Below are 24,866 nucleotides of genomic sequence, written 5' to 3'. Positions count from 1 at the left end.
AAATCCCATTGACTGTTTCTAAGCAAAAGCAATATATGATAATATCTTTGCTTAAAAACAGGCTAAATGTGGAAGATAAAGGACAGAAAGACTGAAGGCAAGGAGACCAGGTAAAAGAATAGGAAAAAACTGAGGAGAAATTATTGATAAAACATCTTTTGAAACTGTACTAATTGAATGCTGATCTGGATATGTCAACAAGAAACTTTCACAAAAAGATAAGCATTTTTAAAAATTGTTTAAAGTATTACAGATGTCCCATTTGTTTGTTTGTTCCCATTAACCCCTTCCACCCTGCACCCGCCCCTCCCAGGCCTTCACTACTCTATTGTCTGTGTCCATAATATGCATATAGATTCCCTGGTTAAGCACTTCCTACCCACCCCTCCACCCCACATTCCCTCTGAAATTCGTCAGTTTGTTCATGCAAAGAAAAGCATTCTTTAAATTGGATAATAATTTTACTTCTTATCAGAACTCACTAAAAATATTTTTACCAATAAAATTGCCATTTAAGTATTCTCCACTTACTATATGTACACTAGAGGCCCGGTGCAAAAATTCGTGCAGGGGGCGGGAGGTTCCCCCTCAGCCCGGCCTGCACCCTCTCACAAACCAGGATCCCTAGGGGGATGTCCTACTGCCGGCAATCCAGGACCGTTGGCTCCTAACCGCTCACCTGCCTGCCTGCCTGATCACCCCTAACTGCCTCTGCCTGCCTGCCTGATCGCCCCTAACCGCCTTGGCCCCTGCCATCACGGCTTCATCCAGAAGGATGTCCAGAATGATGTCCGGAAGGTCGTTCGGCTGTCTGGTCTAATTAGCATATTATGCTTTTATTATTATAGACTAGAGGCCCAGTGCACAAAAATTTGTGCACTGGGGGTGGGGGGGTGCCCCAGCCCGGCCTGTGCCCTCTCACAATCTGGGACCCCTCGAGAGATAACAACCTGCTGGCTTAGGCCTGCTCCCGGGTGGCAGAGGGCAGGCCCAATCCCTACGTGCAGCCCCTGGTCAGGCTCAGAGCAGGGCCGATTGGGGAGTTGGGGCGCCATCCCGTCATGCACAGAGCAGGGCGGATCAGGAGGTTGCAATGCCACCCTCAGTCACGCTCAGGATAGACTGACTGGGGGGTTGGGGCACCGCCCCCTGTTACACTCAAGGCAGGGTCAATGGGGAGGTTGCGGCGTCACCCCCTATCACGCACAGAGCAGGGCCTATCAGGGGGTTGGGGCGCTGCCCCCTGTCACTCACAGAGCAGGGCCAATCAGGGGGTTGGGGCGCTGCCCCCTGTCACTAACAGAGCAGGGTCCATCAGGGGGGTTGGGGCGCTGCCCCCTGTCACTCACAGAGCAGGGCCCATCAGGGGGTTGAGGAGCTCCCCGCTGTCACTCACAGAGTAGGGCCGATAGGGGAGCTGGGACACCGCCCCCTGTCACACAGAGCAGGGCGGATCAAGGGGTTGGGGCGCTGCACCCTGTCACACTCAGGGCAGGGCCAATGGGAGGTTATGGCTCTACCCTGTCACACACAGAGCAAGGCCCGTGGAGGGGGATTGGGGCGCCACCCTCTATTACCCACAGAACAGGGCCGATCAGGGGGTTGGGGCACCACCACTGTCACACTCAGGGCAGGGCCGATGGAGAGGTTATGGTTCTACCCTGTCACACACAGAGCAGGGCCGATCAGGGGGTTGGTGCGCTGCACCCTGTCACACACAGAGCCGCAGGGTGATCGGGGGATTGGGGAGCTCCCCCCCTATCAGGCACAGAGCAGGGCTGATCAGGAGGTTTGGGCGCTGCCCCCTGTCACGCTGATCCCGGTGCCAGGAGCCTCGCTGCTCCGCTGATCCCAGTGCCGGGAGCCTCGCTGCTCCGCTGATCCCGGTGCCAGGAGGCATATTACCCTTTTACTATATAGAATAGAGGCCTGGTGCATGGGTGGGGGCCGGCTGGTTTGCCCTGAAGGGTGTCCTGGATCAGGGTGGGGGTCCCCACTGGGGTACCTGGCCAGGCTGGCTGAGGGGCTGAGGGCTGTTTTCCCGCTGGCAGTTGACTAAAAGCTCCCAACTGCTCCTTGTTTTCTTTTTTTTTTTTTTTGTATTCTGGGCCAGCTTTAGCTCTGAGGCCTCACTGCTGAAAACATGGATACAATGTTGCGGTCCGGGGCTGACTGAAAGCCGGTTTTGTTTAGCTTCTTATTTGCAACATAGTAATAGTTGCTTAGAGTTGCAGTTGAGAGGCCGGCAAGTGAGGCAGGGAACGTTGGAGTCTGCAGTTCCTGGAGGAAGCAAGTCTCCCTGCTCGCTTCAGTGCATGGCTGCCGGCCACCATTTTGGCTGACAGTTAATTTGCATAAGGATACGCTGATTAGCCAATGGGAAGGGTAGCGGTTGTACGCCAATTACCATGTTTCTCTTTTATTAGTGTAGATTTCTTAATGTATATTATACTTCAAAACAAAAAGTTAAATTAATGTACTGAAGTATCAGGTGGGCCAACTCTGGAACCACAAGAAATACTTCAGAGTATTATATGCTTTAAACTATTTTCAGCCTAGCTGGTGTGGCTCAGTGGTTGAACATTGAACCATGAACCAGAAAGAGATCACCTGTTTGATTCCTGATCAGGGCACATACCAGGTTACAGGCTTGATCCCCAGTAGGGGGAATGCAGAAGGAAGCCTGTCAATGATTCTCTCTCATCATTGATGTTTCCACCTCTCTTTCCTTCTACCTTCCTCTCTCTGAAATCAATAAAAACATACTTAAAATACACATATATTTTTAAAAACTGCCAATGAACTACATTTACACTAAAATTAAAAATATATCCTTCCAATAAATGAAATAATTATCATATAAAAGCATAAATATCCACTCTAAAACAACCAGTAACAGCAACAATTAATTTCATGGTATTGAGTAGTTGATTTTTTTGTTAGAGAAGGGGTGGTTATCATTCAAATTCTATCTCTTTCCCTTAATTAGAAGGCAAAATGTAAGTACACAAACCTCCTTTTACACCAGTAGAGATGAGAATGGGAGGAAGACCATCTTCAGGAATAAGGTTCATTGCACTCCCAACAGGACTTCCAACCTGAGTTATATTCCCAGAGAAGAGAGAAATATCTGTCTAGGAAAAGCAAATGAGCAAAGTGAGCATTATAAAGATGTTTAAGACTTTGCAAAATATAATCAAGGATATAAATGAGAATTTAATTGAAAATTTGGAATTCATACTTTTTCATACTCATTAACCTATGGTTTCCTAAAACACTGGGCTTATACTATGAAAATGTTTCCAATTGTACAGTCTCTCCCTTTGGCATCATCAAATCATAGTAATGAGAGAAGAGGCAATGTAGCCTCGAAGAGGCAAAGCTTCCGTTACCGAAGTTTCTTTTGCCATAAAATATATATATACATATATTTAAAACTTGCAGTGTGAAAACAAAATTTCAATGTTACCTCATAATTTCTGAACTTTTAATGTATTTGGTTTATTAAAGTCTCATTTATACTGCTTTTTCAAAATATCTTTGAAAATAGTGGTGATGGCTGTACAATATGAAAGTACTTAATGCCATGGGTTATGCACTTAAAAATGGTTAAGATGGTAAATTTTATATTATATATATTTTACCACAATAAAAAAAATTAACTTTGATAACATACAGAGATTAAAATAGGTCATCATTGCCCTGGCCCCTTTGCCTCAGTGGTTAGAGCGTTGGCCTGCAGACTAAAGGGTCCCAGGTTCGATTCCGGCTGGAGGCACATGCCTAGGTTGCGGGCTCGATCCCCCACAGTGGGGGACGTGCAGGAGGCAGCCAATCAATGATTCTCTCTCATCAATGACGTTTCTATCTCTCTACCTCTCTCCTTTCCTCTCTGAAATCAATAAAAATATATTTAAAAATAAATAAATATAAATAAATAAATAAATAAATAAATAAATAAAATAGGTCATCATTTTCATTTACTATACCATGAAATAAAACTTCATTTTTCTTTGCATTAATATGATCGTGTTAGATATATTTAATAAAATATAATGTTGCAAAACATTTTGAGTGGGATTAAATCCACAATTAACGACTTAATAGACCACACTCAAAGATCTATTAAAATGATGCTCTCCTCTCCATATTCTCCTTCATTTAAGAAAGAAAAATAGCCCTAGCCGGTTTGGCTCAGTGGATAGAACATCAGAGGGGTCCCAGGTTCGATTCTGGCCAAGGGCATAGGCCTGGGTTGCGGGCTCAGTCCCCAGTAGGGGATGTGCAGAAGGCAGTCGATCAATGATTCTCTCTCATCATTGATGTTTCTAGCTCTCTCTCCTTCTCCCTTCTTCTCTGAAATCAATAAAAAGAAATATAAAAAAAGAAAAATAAGGTTTAAAAAAGCATTTTAAAACTGTTTTTTTAAAAGACGTAGAAGAGTGTTTATAGCAGCTTTCATCCGCACAATAACCAAAGGCTGGAAATAATCCAAATGTCCATTAAAAAGAAAATAGATAAGTTGTGATATATCCATACTGATGGAACACTACTCAACAACAACAAATTAACTTCTGATGCACACAACATGGATAAATTGTACAGAAAATAGTTTGAGTTTAATAAGCCAATTTTACCCCACACAAAACAGTATATACTATATGTTTCCATTTACATGAAATTCAAGACAGGTCAAACCAATCCATAGTGACACAAGTCAGAATAATGATAACATCTTTTCTCCGGGGGAAAAATGTACAAGAAATTTAATATAAAGAGGTACTGACAAAAGAAGGTATGAGGGAACCTTCTAGAATGATGAAAATGTTTTTGTTTTGTTTTTTAATATTTTTATTGATTTCAGAGAGGAAGGGAGAGAGATAGAAACATCAATGATGAGAGAGACTCTTTGACTGGCTGCCTCCTGCCCATCCCCTACTGGGGGGGATCAAGCCCACAATCCAGGCATGTGTCCTTGGCTGGAACTGAACCTGGGACCCTTTAGTCCACAGTCCAATGCTCTATCCACTGAGCCAAATTAGCTAGGGCAAATGATGAAAATGTTTTATATCTTCACCTGAGTGGTGGTAACAGGGGGTGTGTGTGTGTGTATGTGTTTATATGTATACTAGAGGCCCACATAGGCCTTCCTTCCCCCAGCTGCCGGCACCAGCTTCCCTCTAGCACCCAGGACCCGGGCCCCCGGGCTTCCCCCTGGCTGCTGGCAGGCACCCGGGACCTGGGCTTCCCTTATAGCCCCAGCTTCGTCTGGAAGGACATCCGGTCTAATAGTGTATTACGCTTTTATTATTATAGATATAGGGTGTCCCCAAAAATGTATATACACACTTTGAATAATTATAAAGGCAGTGTTTATTAAAATATATTTCATTTTTATTTAACAACTATCAGCTGTTAAAGTGTGTATACATTTTTGGGGGGATACCCTGTATGTATATGCTCATCAAGTTGTTTCCCAAAGATTAATTCTCCTAAAGCACTTTGCTATATGTATTTTAAACTTTAGTAAAGATTTAAATTACTTTTAAAAATATGTCAATATCACCCAACCAGCATGGCTCAGCATGGCACATGGCAGCATGGCACATGGTTCAATTCCCGGTCATGGCACATGCCCAGGTTGCAGGCTTGATCCCCAGTGGAGGGCGTGCAGGAGGCAGCCAGTCGATGATTCTCTGATCACTGATGTTTCTATTTCTCTATCTCCCTTCCTCTCTGAAATTATTAAATTTATATTTTTAAAAATATGGCAATACTATCTACAATTTAGTGGGAAACCATTATGACTGATTTCAAGGCATAGTACAGAAAATAAAGCAATATATTCTAACTTGCTACTTAATGATGCATTAATTCACCTTTTAATGTCATAAGAAGTGACCATTTGGCCTCTACTTAAATACCATCTGTGAAAAGGCATTTATTTAATTTACTGAGCACCTATTAACTGCCAGGTACTCTACAGGCCATAAAGATGAGAAAACTATATTCCAGTCTGGCCTTAGAGAATTTGTTTTCCCTCATTTTACCAGATAAATATTATAGTAGAATGTTGAACAATGTGAGAGCACAGAAATAAAATAACTAACTTGGTTCAGTTTCTCTTAAACTGAGCTACACCTTGCGTCCCTATAACATTTATCCACTAGAGCTTCCTCATTCATTAAAAAAAATTTATGTTAACCAGAGCAATTAGACAAGAAAAAAATAATAATAAAAGGCATCCAACTTAGAAAGTAAGAAATAAAACTATAATTATTTACAAATGACATGATTCTATATAGAGAAAATAAAGATTCCACCAAAAAACTATTAGCAACAACAACAAAAAACCTATGTTTTAAGAACCAATCATACAATTTAAAAGATGTAAAAATTTTTAATAGAAAACAAAGTCATAATTGCATAAACATCATAGATATAATTGATTCAGGCAAGAATTGTCAGAGGACAGTGAAATCACTTGTGGAAAGATTGCTGGGGGAATAGGACATTCACAATCTCAAAGTATCAACCCTCACATTACTTATTAACTGCAAAGAGGAATAGCTGCTTTTGCAGTGGTGAAACACAGGAGATATCAATTTAACCAACTATCAAACTGATTATTTCTTTATGTGTCCCACTAAGAAATGATCGTCACTTAGGTGGTATTATTATTATTGCCAAAAATGTTTAATCTGAAATTAATCATGAGGGGGAAAAAATCAGACAAATACAAATTAAGAACTTTATGCAAAACATGGCCTAGATATTCCAAAAATATTAATATGGTTGACCTTGAACAATGCAGAGGTTAGGGGCATCCACAACCTGCACAGCCAAAAATCTGCATATAACTTAAGTCAGTCCTCCACATACTTGGATTCCCAACCATGGATTGAAAATATACTTGACCATTGAACAACACTGGTTTGAACTGCAGTGGTCTACTTAAACACAGTAAAATGAAAAGCAAAATTTAAAGAGTGGTATAACTGTTCTAAAGTAAAAAAAAAACAAAGAAACACAACAACTAAATGCAACTGTGATCCTTGATGGGATCCTAATTTTTTTTTAATAACAAAAATTTTATATGTGTGCACATGTGTATAAATGAAATCTATAAAGAACATTATTGGAACAATTGAGCAAATCTGAATATGGACTATATATTAGATAACAGAATTATATGTGAAATTTCTTTCTCATATAATTGTATTGTGCTTATGAAAGAAAATAGATTGTTCTTTTTTTTTTAAATATATTTTATTGATTTTTTACAGAGAAGAAGAAAGAGGGACAGAGAGTTAGAAACATCAATGAAAGAGATCGATCAGCTGCCTCCTGCACGCCCCCCACTGGGGATGTGCCCGCAACCAAGGTACATGCCCTTGACCGGAATCGAACCTGGGACCCTTGAGTCCGCAGGCCGACGCTCTATCCACTGAACCAAACTGGTTCGGCGAAAATAGCTTGTTCTTAAGCAATAAAGTACAACTAATCGTCAAATGGCTCATCAAAAAAATAACTGTGTGTGTGTGTGTGTGTGTGTGTGTGTGTGTAGGGGTAAAGCAAATATGGCAAAGTGTGAACAATTGGTAAATATAAGTGAAGAGTATATGATTATTCACTGTACTATTCTTGCAACTTTTCTGTGAGTTTGAAAATTTTTCAAACAAGCAAGTGAAGGAAAAAGAAGGCACCTTCTTGACAAAGTAACTATGAAGATTCAGGAAAGAATAAGATAGTTCTGGCTGTTGCCCTTTGAAGCCTTAGAAGCGGGGGGGACTTAGAAATATTTGAAGACAGATATGGCCTGGTTTAATGTTCCTTCATCAAACAGGAAATTCAGCTCTCTATGTCAATAAATCTAATATTAATAACATGCAATTTCAGCTAAAATAAAATCCATAAATCATGTAAATCCCTGAAAAAATCACTGATCATAAATATAAATAGTAACTAACAACTCTATGAAAACTTCAAGAATAAAAACTTTATCTAAATTTGATCCTCTTATTTTATTTTTTTTAAATGGACACATATACTTAGGTGGAATTAACATAAGCCTTATTATAGCTTTGATGACCAAATTCAAGGAGGCAATGAGCAATAGAAAGGCTACCACTATATAAAAGTATACTTGTTCATTTTGACCCGAGATAACTCTTGTTTTCTCACTGAGTCCAGAAAAAGTAGCTAATATTTGTCCCTTTCTGAAAATTAGGTCCCAAGGAAAGAGAATTCCATTAGCCCCAAAATTGTGACTAGACTATCCTATAGAGACACAGTGGAGGTGACAACACAATATAAGCTAGTTTCCTTAGGTAAATAATGAGTCTTCCAACCATTAAGTCAGTGGTTTTCAATTAATTTTTAAGCTTTGGGACCCTTTTTAAGCATCTTCCAGGGAAACACAACAGGGAGAAAAGAAAAAAGTGGAGATAGTTGGGTTGAGAGGAAGAAATATCTTCCTCCAGCTTCCTTCGTATTGCTTGGCTCTCCCTCACCATTGTACTCCAGAGAGGCTACCACAGAACCCGGGGAACATGGTTTAACAGTTAACTGCCATAAGCATCTAATAGACACAAGTGGCGGACCTTTTTTAAATAAATTCAAAATATCGTGGCAGTTAACTGGTTAAAAACCAATGTATCAAAGAGCCAGGACTCCTTCTAGCACAACTTCTAGCTACAGCAGTAGCCTGAGCTCACCTGAGAACAACCTTCATAAGAATCTTTCTCCTGAAAAAACTTGCAAATATAGAATAAGAACTGATTTTGCCACATATACTGTACCCCTATAAAACACACACATGCACTACTAGTAAACTGTATCCAAACTTATAGGGTTCCACAGAAAGGTCACCCAACTTAGAAACAAGCAAGACCGAGGCAGCACATGCTAAGGAAAGTAAGCACTCACTTTTAGTTACCATTTTGTTTTCTTACCTCTGATGGTAGAGGACTGGTAGTTACTGGCTTGATTGGGTCATGTGACACAGCCAGGGTTCCTGCAGAGGAAGTTCCATTCATTGTTAATTTAGCTGCATCAGCAACTTCTCCATTGGGCAAGATCCCATCAGCAAACCAAACTCGCCTCTGCTCTCTGGGCTGAGCCACTTAAGGAACCAGAAAAATAAAAGAGGCATCAATGTGACATCGGTAGGGTTTCTAACGTCAAAGAAGAGAAGGTCACCAATTCCAGATGTAAAAAAAAATAAAAATCACTATTTAGCATCTTATAATTAGAAATATCAGAACTGTAACTGTGTGTAAAAGTGTTTATAAATTAATAAAATACACATTTAAGTATATATTGCTTCTATAACTTATATGCAAAGATTTAAAACACTTTGGTTTAAAATATGAAGAATTCTTAAGCACACCTATGATGATATCATATACTCTGTCCCATGACACTAAAAGAGAAACTAAAGAAAGTGTTTAAGTACCTAGGAAATAAATAGTAGGGAGAAAATATCTAGCAGTAGACATCCACATCTCCTAAAAATATGAGGTTCCATAGGAATTAAATATCTGGAAAAGTGCTATGGTATTTTTAAATGGCAAAAGACGCCCTGAAGAATCTTGAAGACTTATTAATTAAAAAGGAAGAATTGGCTCAGACATGTAAGAATTGGGAAGCAAACTGACCAGAACTTTGGCTAAAGTGTAACTGAAGGAGAAAAAGACTTATCTGGCAGTGAAAAAGTAGTTGGCATTTTAGTAAAAGGACAGGAGAAAGCTGGAAAACTGAATCTGATGAAATAATATTTTTAAATCCAGTTTTGGAAATCAATTCAAAGAGCCAAAACAAAGAGAGATTAGGGAAGAACAACAAAAATGACAAATGAAGTAAAGAGAATAAAGATTTTAAGAAAGAAAACCTGAACTCATAAAAATACAGAATATCATTAAGGGATAATCTGAAGAAAGGGGAAAATGGGGAAGAGTATGATAATGTCAATAGAAGACTTTGATCTTCAAAAGGGGAGAAGGGCATTAAGCAAGGGGAAGGGAATACTACTATACAAAAAGACATAAAATTAATGCAAGAAGATTGATTTTAATTATCAAGGGAAACTTCCTAACAAGATCATTTTAAGGAAATATGTAACTATTACTTTTACTACTGATAATCCCCTGTACGTACAAATTGCCTTTCATCTGACAATATCATAGTCATAGAGATATAATTAAAATAAGTTGGGCCTATAATTTCCTACCTACCATATGATATAATCAGAATTGAAGTTCTGAATTTTATAAAGATCTATGTACCTAACACAAATATTTCCATCTTTTTATATGAATAGATTAAAAATGAAGAGAAAATGGCTCTGTATGTGTCAAAAAGCAATGGGCTGGTCAGAAGGAAGAACTCTCATTTTCATCACTTAGTGAACTCCTATAAAAGAACATTAAAGTAGGCATGAAGTTAGGATTTTACAGGCAGACTTCAAAATCTGCATCTCTTTTCAAATATAAGCAGTGAAATTGCTCCATTCTAAAATTAAAGAGAACACTGGCATATTTTTAGAGATGCCTCCAAAATACCAGGCAACACATTATTCTTTACTTGCCCGGAAATAGTCTCAACACATTTCTCACCTTGTTCTTCCACTTTAATAACCATCCAAAGGGACTTATCTGTAGTGTTTTAAAGACTTGTGCTGTAAAATCACATCAGCACCTTTTCAGAGGAACTTGGTGAGGAAAAAGAGAGAACAGCACATGATCCCCTACCTTCTGCTCCAGGGTGCTTTAAAACTCCCACAGGTACCATCACAGTGGGAGGTGGAGAGCTCAGGGCTCCTGAGGCCTGAGCTTGCTGCAAGGGAGGGATAGTAGAACAGTATTCAGCAGGATTGTTAGGGTTAGGGCTCTGGCTTGAGGCACTCATCATGTTCTCCCAGGCTTGAGCTAAAGCAAATACAGACACAATCAATGTGAATGGATTGCAAAATATGGACATCAAGACCTCCAAATATTGGATAAATAATGTAGCTCCTCCTCATTAACACTCATAGTATGTCTCTCTTCTAGCTGGCTAGTGAAATAGTATTAAGGAGATAAGTAATTTTAGTCAATAAAGGAGACCATTTAGTTCAGTAAACTATTTGGAAGCAAGAAATAAGAATTACATGATACTTCTAATACAGACAGATAGGTCAGTCTGAAGTTAATGACTAGGCCCCTGACTTCTGTGAAGGAGACCACACATTCCCTTAGTGAAACAACATCAAACTTATTAAGGATTTGCAACTGGGATAGTACTTAGGCATTTGGAGGTGGGGTATGAAGGTTTAATGTTCAATACATTTTATAAAGTTCTAGCAAAACTAAAAATCAGGGGCTAAAATAACATGACTCCATTGTATAATATTTTCTTTGTCATTTCTAGACTTTTAGGTTCTTCTCTTAGTTAAGGTAAAATCTCATTTAAAAAATTCTGAAGCCTAAAGCTCAGAAGAATGCATCTCAGCACTTTTGTGGATTCTGCTTTTGTGCAATGATCACCCTGAGTAAAAGTATCCAGCAAAAACAACCATTTCACATTTTTGGTGTGTCTCAAAAGCATAGGACCCATTTGAACATGAAAATGTGCCAATATCATGTAAGTGCCATCAATAAACATAAATGCTCATAATATGTTAAAGTACTATATTTTGTTAGTCTATCATTTAACTAAATACTGACATATCAACTACTGTCTTTAAAGTAAATAGGATGAAAGATGCTACATAAATGAAAGCTTTTAAATTTTATATTCCAGGTTCAGGTAATATCACATGCCCAAGAATAGACACCACCCAATTTTTTGAACATCTTTTTAAAAATCTCATTCAATGTCCAAGAATGATCCATAAGATTCTGAATATTTATTGCCTCCAAACTGCAGGACAAAGCTGGAAACAACAGCTATGTTCCTTTGAAAGCATTGGCAGAAAGAAGGGAAGAGAAAAAGAAAAAGAGACAGGGAACACTGAAAAGCATCAAATTAAATATTCCATAAAAGACTGGGCTAAGCCATGCGAGAGAAAAGACACTGGAAAAACCAGGAAAAGTAAATTATTTTAGGATCCCATTAAGGGCATCTTTGCTTAATAAAATGTAAGTAGTCCATATGAATCCTCTGCCATTTCCTTCATCTTTAGCTTTGCCAAGTTAAAAAAAAAAAAAAGCTATCAAGTTGAAAGACCTCATCAAATAAAAGTGGTATTGGGTACTGTAATTAAGCAGCATGCTCTTAACTGTGGATATATGTCTGAAAATGAAAGCAGGAATAAAAATTACCAATTGAGCAACAGAGTGAAATAACCATCTAAAAAATGACCTTTAAGAGTAAAGAGAATGAGTTCATATTTGATCAAAATTATAAGAATTCAGAAATGGGAGGAAATTGGGTGGCTCATAGGAGATTAGAACAGATCAGATTAACTGACATGCAATAGGTTAATAAGCCAGCAACAAGGAAACATCACTATGAGCAACACAGGCAGACAGAGCAAGAGGGGCCTCGAGCAGGTAAGTTTCAGCTTCCAGGAGGCAAACTACCCTGGTACAGGCAGCAGTGGTATCCAAGTTCAACATTTTATGTCTATTAGTAATTGTTTTGACAACTGTACAAAGATGCACTCAAAGAGGAAAATACTACAGCCTAATCAATTATATATCTCTTTAAGAGAATACTCTGGTGGCTTTTGTTTGTTTAACTAAAATGCCTTGGGTTCATTTCCAATCCTGCAACAGAGGAACACTGGATAAGCTATATTTATCTTCTCCTGGATAGATAGATAGATAGATAGATAGATAGATAGATAGATAGATAGACAGACACATATATATATATATATTTACCATATAACTAAATTCAAGATCATTATCCTTATAACAAATCTAAGTAGTATTAAGGAGATAATAGAGAAATGCAATTTTCTATTTGATCCCAGATGCTAAAATGTTCATTTTTAACAAGGTGAATGAAACAAGATGTTAATAAGAATATATTCTAAGTTATTAAGGTATTTCCTAGAAAGAGATAGCTTCCCTTGAAAGGAAAACCTCAGTTCAATTTTAATATTTCATCATCTAAGTGGTCAAGAGTCCCCTACGCCCATCCCACTCCAATCATTTCACAGAACATTAACAGCCATATAGCACCAGATTTCCACAAGAACTTCCATTCTTTCTGCAAAACTTACCTGACTTTAGCATTCATTCATTACATTAGGCACAGGAATTCTGAAATGCTAAAATATTTTTAAAACAAGGAAATTTAGCTCAATATTTTCAATTAAAGTTATGACATTTCAGAAGCTAAACAACTTGTAGAGAAAGGCAGGAAATTCTCTTGTTCTCAATAACTGTGAATTCAACCTGTTTTAATACTTACCATTCATTAGCACTGAGTGGCAGATTACACATACTCTAGCTTCCTTTCTATCCATGTATAACAATTTACATTTCAGGCTACAGCAGGAAGCACAGAAAACCTGCAGGAAAAGAACATAATAAATTTACTTAGGATCACAGTAGAAGTAAACCAGTACGGACCAACACTGACTGATAGAAAACCTTATTAAAACACTAAAAACATTAAAGGAAAAAATGCAGTTGAGCACAAGACCCAATTCAAAAGCAAGAGTGTGAGATTACATGTCTGTCAGCAATAAGGAAAGTGAATTTTGGCTAAAAATAAAAATCTTAGCCAAGATCAGCAAATACACATGGGGGGATGGAGGAGAGAATCTGAGCTGCCCTTAGGCAAAATTCCTACACACAATATCAAATAACAGAGGCATTTATAGATAGTTACATCTGCTATTTCTATTTGGAAAGGTAACATAGCAGGGTGAAATAAACAAAGATTGGGAATTCTGGGTTTTAACTTCTGTTTTTTACTACCTTTATGTGAGGAATAATAATCATACCAAGCACCTTATTTTCACTAGCACCTTATTTCACCTTCTAGGCTTGATTCTTGACAATCTTCTTTTTCCCTTCCACACCAGGCAAAAGAATCTCCTTAGCTCCCTGTGAAGATTTATTTTCTTCAGAACTCACTAGTCACTTATCCCAGAGAGCTTCATACAAGCAGAAAGCTGTTCTCAGTAAATTCTACTAATCCAGTTTTTATGGCCAATATGTACCTATAGCTTATAAAGATGAACCAAGAAATGAAGTCATATCAAAGACAGTATAAGAGAGATCATCTCCTCTCTTTCTAGGTGTTATTAATATCTAGCTACTATGACTACCAATTTACAGTTTTCAGAGGCTTTATATTTTCAAAGTAATTCTGAGATGTAGGAAGAACAGGGGATATATTATTTTCTCTCAAAAGAAACTAAGTTTGGATGGTTAAATGACTTGCTCAAGTTCACCACAAACTGTATAAATACTAGGAACTCGACATCTATTATCTCATTTAACCTTGAAAATTCTATCAAATACATTTATAATTAACAGAGTTAAATAAACAAATGCTCAGTCGTATACCTAGTAAGTTACATACGTTTCTACAGGCTCTGTTCTTAACCACTATGTGATATATTGCCTCATACTAATTCACGTATTTCATTTTAATTTGAGACTTGACTTTTCCTTCTCCCTCATCATGACCACATCCAGTCAGTCACTAGGTCCTGTTGGTTTTCCCCCTTAAACAGTTCTCCCCACTCTTCCTCTCCATCACTAATGCTGCTGCCTTTTTTCAGGCCTTTATTATCTGAAGCCTAGAATATCATCATATCAATTATCTGTCTTTCTAATCTTCAGATACATCTTTCCAATTCATCTTTCACCCAAATGTGAAATGACAGAGAACTTTTTAAAAAGTAAATTTAATTATGTTCACTTTTCTTAAATCCTTTCATTACCTTTCTAATCAAGAGGTAAAACCAAGCCGAAACCGGTTTGGCTCAGTGGATGGAGCGTCGGCCTGTGGACTGAAAGGTCCCGGGTTCGATTCCGGTCAAGGGCATATACCTGGGTTGCTGGCACACCCCCATTAGGAGATGTGCAAGAGGCAGCTGATCGATGTTTCTCTCTCATCGATGTTTCTAACTCTCTATCTCTCTCCCTTCCTCTCTGTAAAAAATCAATAAACTATAAAAAAAAAAAGAGGTAAAACCAAGACACAATTTATTCATTTACTCCACAAATATTTGAGCCCTGGCGTGCTAGGCACCATGCTACCCCACTAGGTGTGGCAGTGAACAAACAGACATAGTCCTTGCCTTTGTGGAATTAACGGTCTATGGAGGTTATAATCTAAAATCAAACAATCATACAAAGTTCATGTAAAATTACTTTCTGCAAAAAAGTGCATAAAAAAAAGAAAAAAAGATCATGTAATCTAGGCTTACCGGATTGGCAGGGTCAGGGAAGGTTTTATTTAGGAAATGACAGAGATAAAATTTGAAGTAGGGGTAAAAGTTTTCTATGCATAAAATGTTACAGGTCAATGCTCAATCACTGAGCCACACGGCCAGGCTACATGTAATTTTCTTTAATGTGGCACTTATGGGTTCCAATCTTAACTTTATCATTCACTGGCCAAACGACTTTATGTGAATAATTTAAATTCTGTGAACCTCAGTTTTTTCTCATATGTAAAGTTGAAATATTAATTATTCTCCTCATAAGGCTTTTATGGATAGTGAGATAATATATGTAAAATATAGCACATAATATAAATGTATCATGGTGCTCTTTTTAAAATTTCCCATTTATGGCTTCCCTCATAACAAATCTTACTGCCAAAGTTATGAACCAGCTTCATACTCAAGTACCATTTGTACCTATTTATACCACTTTATAACAGTGTGAATAACACTCCTTTGCAATTCTTAAAAATTTAAATCATCAAATGCTCATTTATTTCCTTTCATATTAGAAAGTGGAAATAATGATGTCCCAAGTCTTCAAAAAACCCTGTAATTATGTCAAAAATAACTGCCTTGCAAGAATCAGAAAGTGCATGTGACTGACCAATATCCAGCTATTAACAAAGACCAATGACAGTAACAACTTGTAAAAATTCTTAAATGCAGAAGAGTATCTTAACATTTCTTTAACATGACAATACCATTATCCACACCTTTAAAAATACCAAAATCAATATAGTAAGAACTTAAGCAATTCAAAAAATTCCAACCCTGCGTCTGTCCAAACTTTACTGTTATTAACTGAAAAAAATAGTAATTATCAGAGTTGCTTTAAGAGTGTATCACAGACAGGGCTAACAAAGAGTTTCTAATTTAACCTTTCAACTTTATTTCCAAGTTAAGCTAAATAAACAGAAAGATACAACACCAACGCTATTAAGTAAACAACATTAAACATAAAACTTTAAACTTGTTTGAAGATATTAGGCTCATTTCCTTTAATAAACTATGAATTAATTTATATACATATTCTGTTATTACCTTGTAGATAAGTTAAATTGCATTGTAAGTTTTGTATGTGTTAAAAAGTGCTAATTTGTAAAAGGCAAACAATTATAAAACATATCCCTATTTTAATCATATTCCAGCCATTCATTTTTTAAACTTATTAGAAAAATCTTCAATTATATAAAAGTAGACAGAACAGCATAACAAACCCCCAAGTGCCCATTACATAGATGAAACAATTATTAAAGCCAATCCTCACCCACTTATCCCCCATTTAATCATCCTATATAATAAAAGCCTAATATGCTAAGTGTCTGACCGTTTGTTTGACCAGTCGCTATGATGTGCACTGACCACCAGGGGGCAGATGCTCCAACCGGTAGGTTAGCTTGCTGCTGGGGTCCAGCTGATCGGGACTGGGCGAGACAGGCTGGACAAGCCCTGGAGCCCTCCCAGTCCCTCCTCAGCCCTAATAGTGTACCAGTGGGGTCCCTTGGCCTGGCCTGCGCCCTCTAGCAATCCAGGACCCCTCAGGGGATGTCAGAGAGCCAGTTTCGGCCAGATCCCTGCAGGCCAGGCTGAGGGACCCCACTGGTGCACGAATCATGAATCCATGCACTGAGCCTCTAGTTCCGTGGTCGGCAAACCACGGCTCACGAGCCACATGCGGCTCTTTGGCCCCTTGAGTGTGGCTCTTCCACAAAATACCACGTGTGGGCGTGCACATACAGTGCGATTGAAACTTCGTGGCCCAAGCGCAGAAGTCGGTATTTTGTGGAAGAGCCACACTCAAGGGGCCAAAGAGCCGCATGTGGCTCGCGAGCCACAGTTTGCCGACCACTGATCTAGATCATTTTTCAATATGCCACCTTGACATTATGCATGTCATCAAGCTATTTTTTTAACTATAGGTAATGAAGATCGTGTGTGTCTAAAGGAATACTGAAGAAATTAATAGTATTAAGAATAAATAAAAAAGGAAACAGTAATAGCAAAATAAAACCCTCAATGTTGCCCACAAAATTGGCACCTTGATAAACAGCATTCCAGTCTGTGATGACTGCTGGAAAACACACTTTCAGCACAGTTTCAAAATGGTTGGCATATTCTTCCTACAAAGTGACCTTAGCTAATCAGTGAGTTTAGAGATAAATCAGTGCTAGAATAAATCTTTGTCTCCTCTTCTTTCCTTTCTTTTTTAAAACACAGAATTTCATACAAGCTTTTTCAAGAGGTGCAGAGAATCAGAGATAAGGCCTATGCAATCCCCTCTTTTTACAGAAAGGAAACAGAAGCCCAGCGCTTTTCATGCCCTTTTCAGTTCTCTTTTCTATACTACCTCTCCTACAGTTCTCTTCTTTCTTCTGTCTACTCAAGCCATCATGCAGCAAAAATTCATCGATTTTGACTTTTTAAGTCAAAGTGGAAAAAATAGTAAATTGGAGTGGTATATACTGTTGTCGTTAAATCCCTCCTTATTCAGTGATTTGGTGCCCATATTGTTCTTTTCCTACTTTGTAGTACAAGACTTGATAGGTGAAATATAACCTAAAATCCTGCTACCTTTTAACTAGGCTCCCTCATCACCTGATAGCACCAATCATTCAGCATTTTTGTCTTCCTTAAAAATTCAAATACTCAAATTCCCAGTCCTTCACCATTGCCCAAACTAATGTTCACCTCAAGACAATGACATATTTCTAGTAAGCAACTCAAGTACAGATAAATTTTGTTGCTACATCTAGTGTTGTAAAAAGAAGATGGGGCTTTGGAGTAGGACAGATTTGTGTTAAAATCCATGCATTCTCATTTATAAACTCAGAATTAGGCAAGATACTTATTAACCTTTCTGAAGTGCATTTTTCTCACTTGTATATCTCAGAGAATTGTGATGTTAGACTAAATAAATCTATCATAAAGTGGAAGTGTTCAAAAATATTATTTTATTCTCATCTTTCATAACATGTCAAACAAGTACAAAATAACTACGTTATAAGTATCAGTTCAAAAAGTTTTACTTTTAAAGGTTATTCTTATGTCTACTTCTATCAAATAGTAGATAGAACAGAGTCATTTACCAGCTGGCACCAGTCACATCAATGACAGTAATGGATAAAGTGTGACAAAGCCTTGCAAATGACTAGAAACTCAATGGCTTTCTTAGACCTTTGAAGTCAAGTGTCAAATAAGAGTAAAAATATTCATGATAAATGGAGCTTGACAGAGGATGAATAACCATAATCTACTGGAATCAGTGATTTCCAAAGGAAATTAATATCTATAATAATAAAAGTGTAATATGAGGGGCAATGAGGCAGGCAGGCAGAGGCAGTTGGGGCGATCAGGCAGGCAAGCAGTTAGGGGCAATCAGGCAGGCAAGCAGAGGCAGTTAGGGGCAACCAGTCAGGCAGGCGAGTGGTTAGCGGTGATAAGGCAGGCAGGCAGAGGCGGTTAGGGGCGATGAGGCAGGCAAGCAGAGTGGTTAGGGGCAATCAAGCAGGCTGGCAGGCAAGCAGTTAGGAGCCAGCAGTCCCAGATTGTTAGAGGGTGCAAGGAGGGCTGAAGGACTGTGCCCCCACCCCCCGTGCACAAATTTCGTGCACCAGGCCTCTAGTGGATATATAATAATGGTAATAGTTTAAACTCAGCACCTTTTGGGGAAGGAGTTTTTTGTACTCTTATTTAATGTCTAGCATATATAGGACAAGTAGGGATTATACTGCTATATGGAGCAATTATCCAAATTCATGTATGAAATCATAAAACTCACATTTGCAGAGCATTTTAGAGTGTGGCATACTTTTCCAATTAACAATGAAGATATTAGTGGAATTCAGATGTTGTGATCCCCATTTTATTATTATAGAAATAAGCTGCAGTATTTCAACTTTCATAAATTCTAACATAATTATTCTACTTAATAACATTATACCAAAATGAATGTATAAATACTACTTATCAAGAGCTAAAATAAGCCTTATGCTATGCTAAATAATTTCTCACAATTTTCTATTAATCCCTGCTATATTCAAGTATACTTTATCTTGACCCAATCTTCTATGAGATGAATTTCCCTTTCCCTACTGCAAATTCTTCACCTGTGCTCTGATGTGATCCCATTTTTCTTACATACTTTAGAACTTTGTTCCATAAATGATATCTACTTTCTTATATCGCACTCTAATCACTTCTGATATCATGACATTCCTAACTCCCGCTGCCATTCTTAGAAAAACTAAACTCTCATTCCTCAATGATCCTAAAATATTTTATTCATACTGCTAGTATGAATGAGGAGATATGATCAATGGGGGAAGCAGTATGACTGAAGGGACAAGTATTAGCATTGAAATTGGCTTGAGCACTTTCAAGCTGTGACTCTGGGCATATTCCTTGACCTCTCTGAGCCTTCAATTCTTGATCTGTTTATAGGAAAAAATTAACCCATTCTTTAAGGCTGTGATGGGAATTAAATGAGAATGAACATAAAGCACACATAACTGGCTCTTAATACAATACACTGTATTATAATTTGTTGTGGGTAGTCTGTCTACTCAGATCAGTGGTGCACAATTTTTATTTTAGGATTTTATTTAAATTCCAAGAATACTCATCCCACATACTCCTCTCTCCAGTCACTGAAATCAGTGCCCTTGATTATAAACATCTCATCTTATGTATCTCTGAATCTCCAATACCTCGCCCAGAATCTTACATACATTAGATGCTTAATACATATTTGTTATCCTATATAATAAAAGGCCAGCCACCATAAGCATAATGACCGGAATGACCAAAGACCAGAACCACTACGGCCCCTCACTGGGCTGGCCCCACCCCAAGCAAGCGGTTAGGGGTGATCAGGCAGGCAGGCAAGTAGTTAGGGGCAATCAGGCAGGCAGGCAGAGTGGTTAGGGGTGATCAGGCAGGCAGACAAGCAGTTAGGGGTGATCAAGTAGGCAGGCCAGCAGTTAGAGGCGATCAGGTAGGCAAACGACCCCTCGCAGGGCTGGCCCCGCCTCCCAGCAAGCAGTTAGGGGTGATCAGGCAGGCAGAGTGGTTAGGAGCAATCAGGTAGGCAGGCCACCAGTTAGGGGCGATCAGGTAGGCAGACGGCCCCTCATAGGTCTGGCCCCACCCTCCAGCAAAGAAAGAGGGAGGCCCAGGCCACCGGCAGCGACTCTGTGGCAGGTGTGTGGCTGGCCAGTGATTGCCCCGCAGAGGGAGGCCCAGGCCAGCCAAGCCATTGCACCCCACGCCTGTCACCTGCAGAGGGAGGACACTGATGGCGGGGGGGGGAGCGCTGCACAGATGGCAAGCAGTGGCAGCTGCGGGGGTGGGGGCCAGCTGCCTGCAGCCAGGAGAAGGAAAGCCCTGAACTCAGTCCAACGTGCAGGAGGCAGCCAATCAATGATTTCCTCTCAACATTGATGTTTCTATCTCTCTCTTCCTCTCCCTTCCTCTCTGAAATCAATAAAGATATATAAACTAAGGCATAATAAAGTTACATTATTAATATTTTAAAAAATATATCTTTATTGATTTCAGAGAGGAAGGGAGAGGGGGAGATAGAAACATCAATGATGAGAGAGAATCATCGATTGGCTGCCTCCTGCACTTGACACCGCAACCCGGGCATGTGCCCTTGACCAGGATCGAAACTGGGACCTTCAGTCCGCAGGCAGACGCTCCATCCACTGAGCCAAACCAGCGAGGGCTATATTATTAATATTAACAAAGCTAAAGTTCAAATCCAGACTTGACACCAAACCTCGCATTCCTTTCTTCCTCGTTTATAGCTCTTCTTTAAAAAGAAAACTAGTAAGTTGATATGTTACTAGCTAACAGAATTTAGGGAGAACAATTATCAACTCTTCTTATAATCTTGTCACAAAAATTTGTAGTATTCAACTCTTTTTGTATCAAAGATATATGGAGGAAAAGACAAAATTATGTGTATTTTGTATAAAGTTCCAGAATGTCCAGTACAGTAGCAAAAATCCTACAGCAAAAACTGCAATGGATTCTAAGTGTAATATTCAATTTCTCAAGAATTAAAAAAAATGAACTAAGCCAGTCAGCGTGGCTCCTGGTTGAGCATTGACCTATGAACCAGGTTTGATTCCTGGTCGGGGTACCTGCCAGGGATGCAGGCTTCATCCCCAGTAGGGGGCGTGCAGGAGGCAGTGATCAATGATTCTCTCTCATCATTGATGTTTCTATCTCTCTCTCCTTCTCCCTTCCTCTCTGAAATCAATAAAAATGTATTTTTTTAAAAAATGAACTAAATCACAAACATTTCTTAAATAGAAAGAATAACTTCCTTATTTCAAACTATTCCATTAACCAAGTATCTATCAATAAAGAAACCACAAAGTTAACACTTCCTCAATTCTCATCTGTTCATGAAAACTGATTCAGCTTAAGTCTTGGCAACAAAATCCTTACATAAACACCAATAATCAGTGAGGTCATTTTTTACTTAGAACTAGAACTGGGTGTTCAAAAGCTACTTATAATGTTCATCTCAATCAGAAGTAGTGTATGTTCCTCTTATATTCCCTTTATTTATTTCTAATTGAGCATTACAAAATGAGCATGCTAGATTTCTGAGCTGATACAACTTACCTTCCCACATGCTCTGCAATGGTGCCTCCTTTTGGTGAAAGTAAACCTGGCTTCACATTTCATGCAATTTGGAGCCTGAGAATCTGGTACCCATACTGGAGCCACCTCACCGAGAGTGGTAAATGGCTTTCTGGCAGAAATTCCAAACTGACCAGCTCTGAGATCATTATCTGGGCTATCTGGAGGTAATACAAGACCCGGTCTACTAGGTATCCCAGACTCATAACTTCCTAAATGTTCCCCATTTGTATCGGCAATAGAAATGTTTCCCAAAGAGGCATTACATGCATTGGTTGCTGAGTTTTCCCCTATTTTTGCTTTCCCAAAAACATCATTTTTGTTTTTAATATTATTTCCATTGTTTGCAGGAAGGTCGTTTTGTAAATGGTCTGATAATGGCTTTGGAATTTGAAGTTTAAGGTTAGAAGGTTGCTTGGGTCTTGCACCACCAAAAGGAACACTGATAGATTGCAGGTTTGCTATCTTGGGTGAAGATTGCCCAAGCACTGATGGAACTTGGCTAGAGAAATTGTGTAAATAATTTTTCTTCATTAGGTCACCAGTGCTGTTTAAAAGTAGTCCACTCCCTTCTGTGATGTCATTTCCTCTCTGTTCATAAATATTTGAGTAGCATTCTGACTTGCTCTCCTCTATTTCCTTTTCTTCTGTTACTGAATCTTCTTTGGAGGGTAAAGTCTTTGGAACAAAACAAACAACTGGGCTCTGCATTCCATAGGAATCACAATTAGATGAAGTATTTGCTGCTGGTGTATCTGTAACAATGGAGAAATCACAGCCTTCACTTTCATTCATGAAAGTTCCTTTTAAATTTAGACCTGCTTCTGCCATTCTATCACTCTCTCCTCCACTATCATTGTAAGTGTCCTCAGGCTGATTTATCTGCAGAAACTTCTCATTTTCTTTACTTACTTGGCTGTCATTCACTTCATTTAGTTTAGTCAATTTCCAATCAGCCATCTCCTGAGATTCAGAGAAATGTTCTGTCATATTAAGAAGGTCTGTAGAGCCAAGAATTTCTTCATGCTCACGACCTTCATTTTCATCAGCTCTAACTTCACTGGGCACAAGGCCATCGGAAAACTGTTCACAGTTATCCTTTCCAGACCCATTATGCATGTCTGGTTTGAGAAGCAGAGGTAAACCAGATGGGATGGATTTTTCCGTTGTCATCTCCTCTGCTGGCTCTTTTTTCATCAAAATACCCTCACTCAAATGGGAAAAGGAGTTTAAACTCCCTAGATCTGTCCTAGGAGAGTTGGTTTTGTCAGTGAGAATCTCATCTGGCATATAGTTCTCTTGTTTTTTAACAGCAGGACCTTCATCTGTTCCCTGGGATGAGATTACTGAATCAACTGTTAAACCTGTAATTACAGACATGGAGGGGTCTCTACCTATGTTTTCATCATCCTTTAATTGTGAAGGGGAACAGCTACTGGCTAGATTATCAGATGAAGTTGTACATATATGTTTAACAGAATCCCCCTCTGCACTTGGCTTATTCAATAGATCCATTTGTTTCTCTGAGTTCATATTTTTTTCAGTGGAACCATTTATATTAAAACTAAATTGATCAGTTTGTCTGTTTTCATTATCCAGTGAACAGCTTAAAGCATCCATGAGGGATTGATTATTATAATTATTACAATCCTGCAAATCGCTTTGTAATGTCCTTTTATCACAGTTATGCATGACAGCTACAACAAGAACATTCTTCTCATCTGGCAGACAAGCTAGGTTTCCACATTTCTTCTCTCCCACTTCAACAGTACTGCATTGATCATCTTGATTACAGTTCCTCTTAATTAACTGGTCTTGTGCAATGGCATTTTCATCAATCCACATTGTGTTGACCTCTGGATTCAGACTACAGTCCTGCCCATTAGCACAATGGTCCTCTCTTTGTATGGTCAGAGGAGCTGAATAAGCCAGAGAGAAGACTTTCAATTGTGGCTGTGACTCATTAGAAACTGCAGGTTCATTCTCACTGGCCAATGCAGGGTTAAATGACAGTCGGTTCGAGGAGGGATCTAGAAGCTTATTCCACTTTGTTTCCAATAAAATAGGAGAAACTGTTTCATCTGAAAAAAACAAATAATTACAGTAAGTTTGCTAGTAATACTGGAAAAGCTAGGACTAAATTAATCAACTATATTTTCAAATATAACCTGAAAATAAAATATTCCTAGAATATGAAGTTTCTAATTCTTAGCTAAGAATATGAAAATATATTTATAACTGTTCCCTGTTTAAATATCACTGAGTGGTAATATCCCAGAACATTCCAAACAACAAAAGAATTCTACCTCAATCTAATTAACATAATTCAAGTGGCCCACAAATTATACTTGGGGGGTAGAGGGCCACCAGCAATGGGGAAGGCCTTGGATTGACCAAGTACATCACGGGGTGAGGACTAATCTAAGGTGAAAAAAAAATCAGAAAGTGATGAAGATGTAGTAATTGAGTGGAAAGGACAAGAAAGGAATTTTCTGTGGAGACACAATGTTCTATAATTACATCATGAGTAGAAGAATGTGGGTTATGTGGGATAAAGCTTTTTGTCAAAAATGTACAATTAAGATCTGTACATTTCAATGTGTGTAAATTTTATCTTAAAAACTTTATGTCAAAAAGAAACAAACAGTGAAGCAGGGAGTGAGGAGTGGTTGAAGATATAAATGAAACCAAAATGGCAGCAAATCAATCACTGTAGAAGGTGGGTAACGGGTACACTAGAGTTTACTATACTATTATTTACTTTGTATATATTTGAAATTTGTCCATAAGTTTTTAAAAAGTGTGATAGAGTATA

The 24,866-nt window shown here is 38.5% G+C and overlaps 1 protein-coding gene across 3 annotated transcripts in view; it reads right to left on the bottom strand.

Moving 5' to 3' along the window:
• ZFYVE9 (zinc finger FYVE-type containing 9) overlaps nucleotides 1-24,866 on the bottom strand; it is a 120,915-nt gene that overhangs the window by 39,261 nt on the left and 56,788 nt on the right. For 2 of the 3 annotated variants that reach the window (XM_070405118.1, XM_070405117.1), the window contains exons 4-8: nucleotides 22,034-24,132; nucleotides 13,402-13,501; nucleotides 10,752-10,928; nucleotides 8,955-9,124; nucleotides 3,014-3,134 (exon numbers count right to left, since the gene is read on the bottom strand). In XM_070405118.1, the coding sequence (XP_070261219.1) occupies nucleotides 3,014-3,134; nucleotides 8,955-9,124; nucleotides 10,752-10,928; nucleotides 13,402-13,501; nucleotides 22,034-24,132 (2,667 nt within the window). The remainder of the gene's footprint in view (nucleotides 1-3,013; nucleotides 3,135-8,954; nucleotides 9,125-10,751; nucleotides 10,929-13,401; nucleotides 13,502-22,033; nucleotides 24,133-24,866) is intronic. The other variant, XM_070405119.1, reaches the window with a different exon arrangement.

Source organism: Myotis yumanensis, unplaced genomic scaffold (genome assembly GCF_028538775.1).
Source record: "Myotis yumanensis isolate MYYU_CA2020_CCGP unplaced genomic scaffold, mMyoYum1.0.hap1 SCAF_2, whole genome shotgun sequence".
Taxonomy (NCBI): domain Eukaryota; kingdom Metazoa; phylum Chordata; class Mammalia; order Chiroptera; family Vespertilionidae; genus Myotis; species Myotis yumanensis.
Note: the sequence above shows the minus strand (reverse complement) of the source record. Positions and strands in the feature narration are given on the sequence as shown.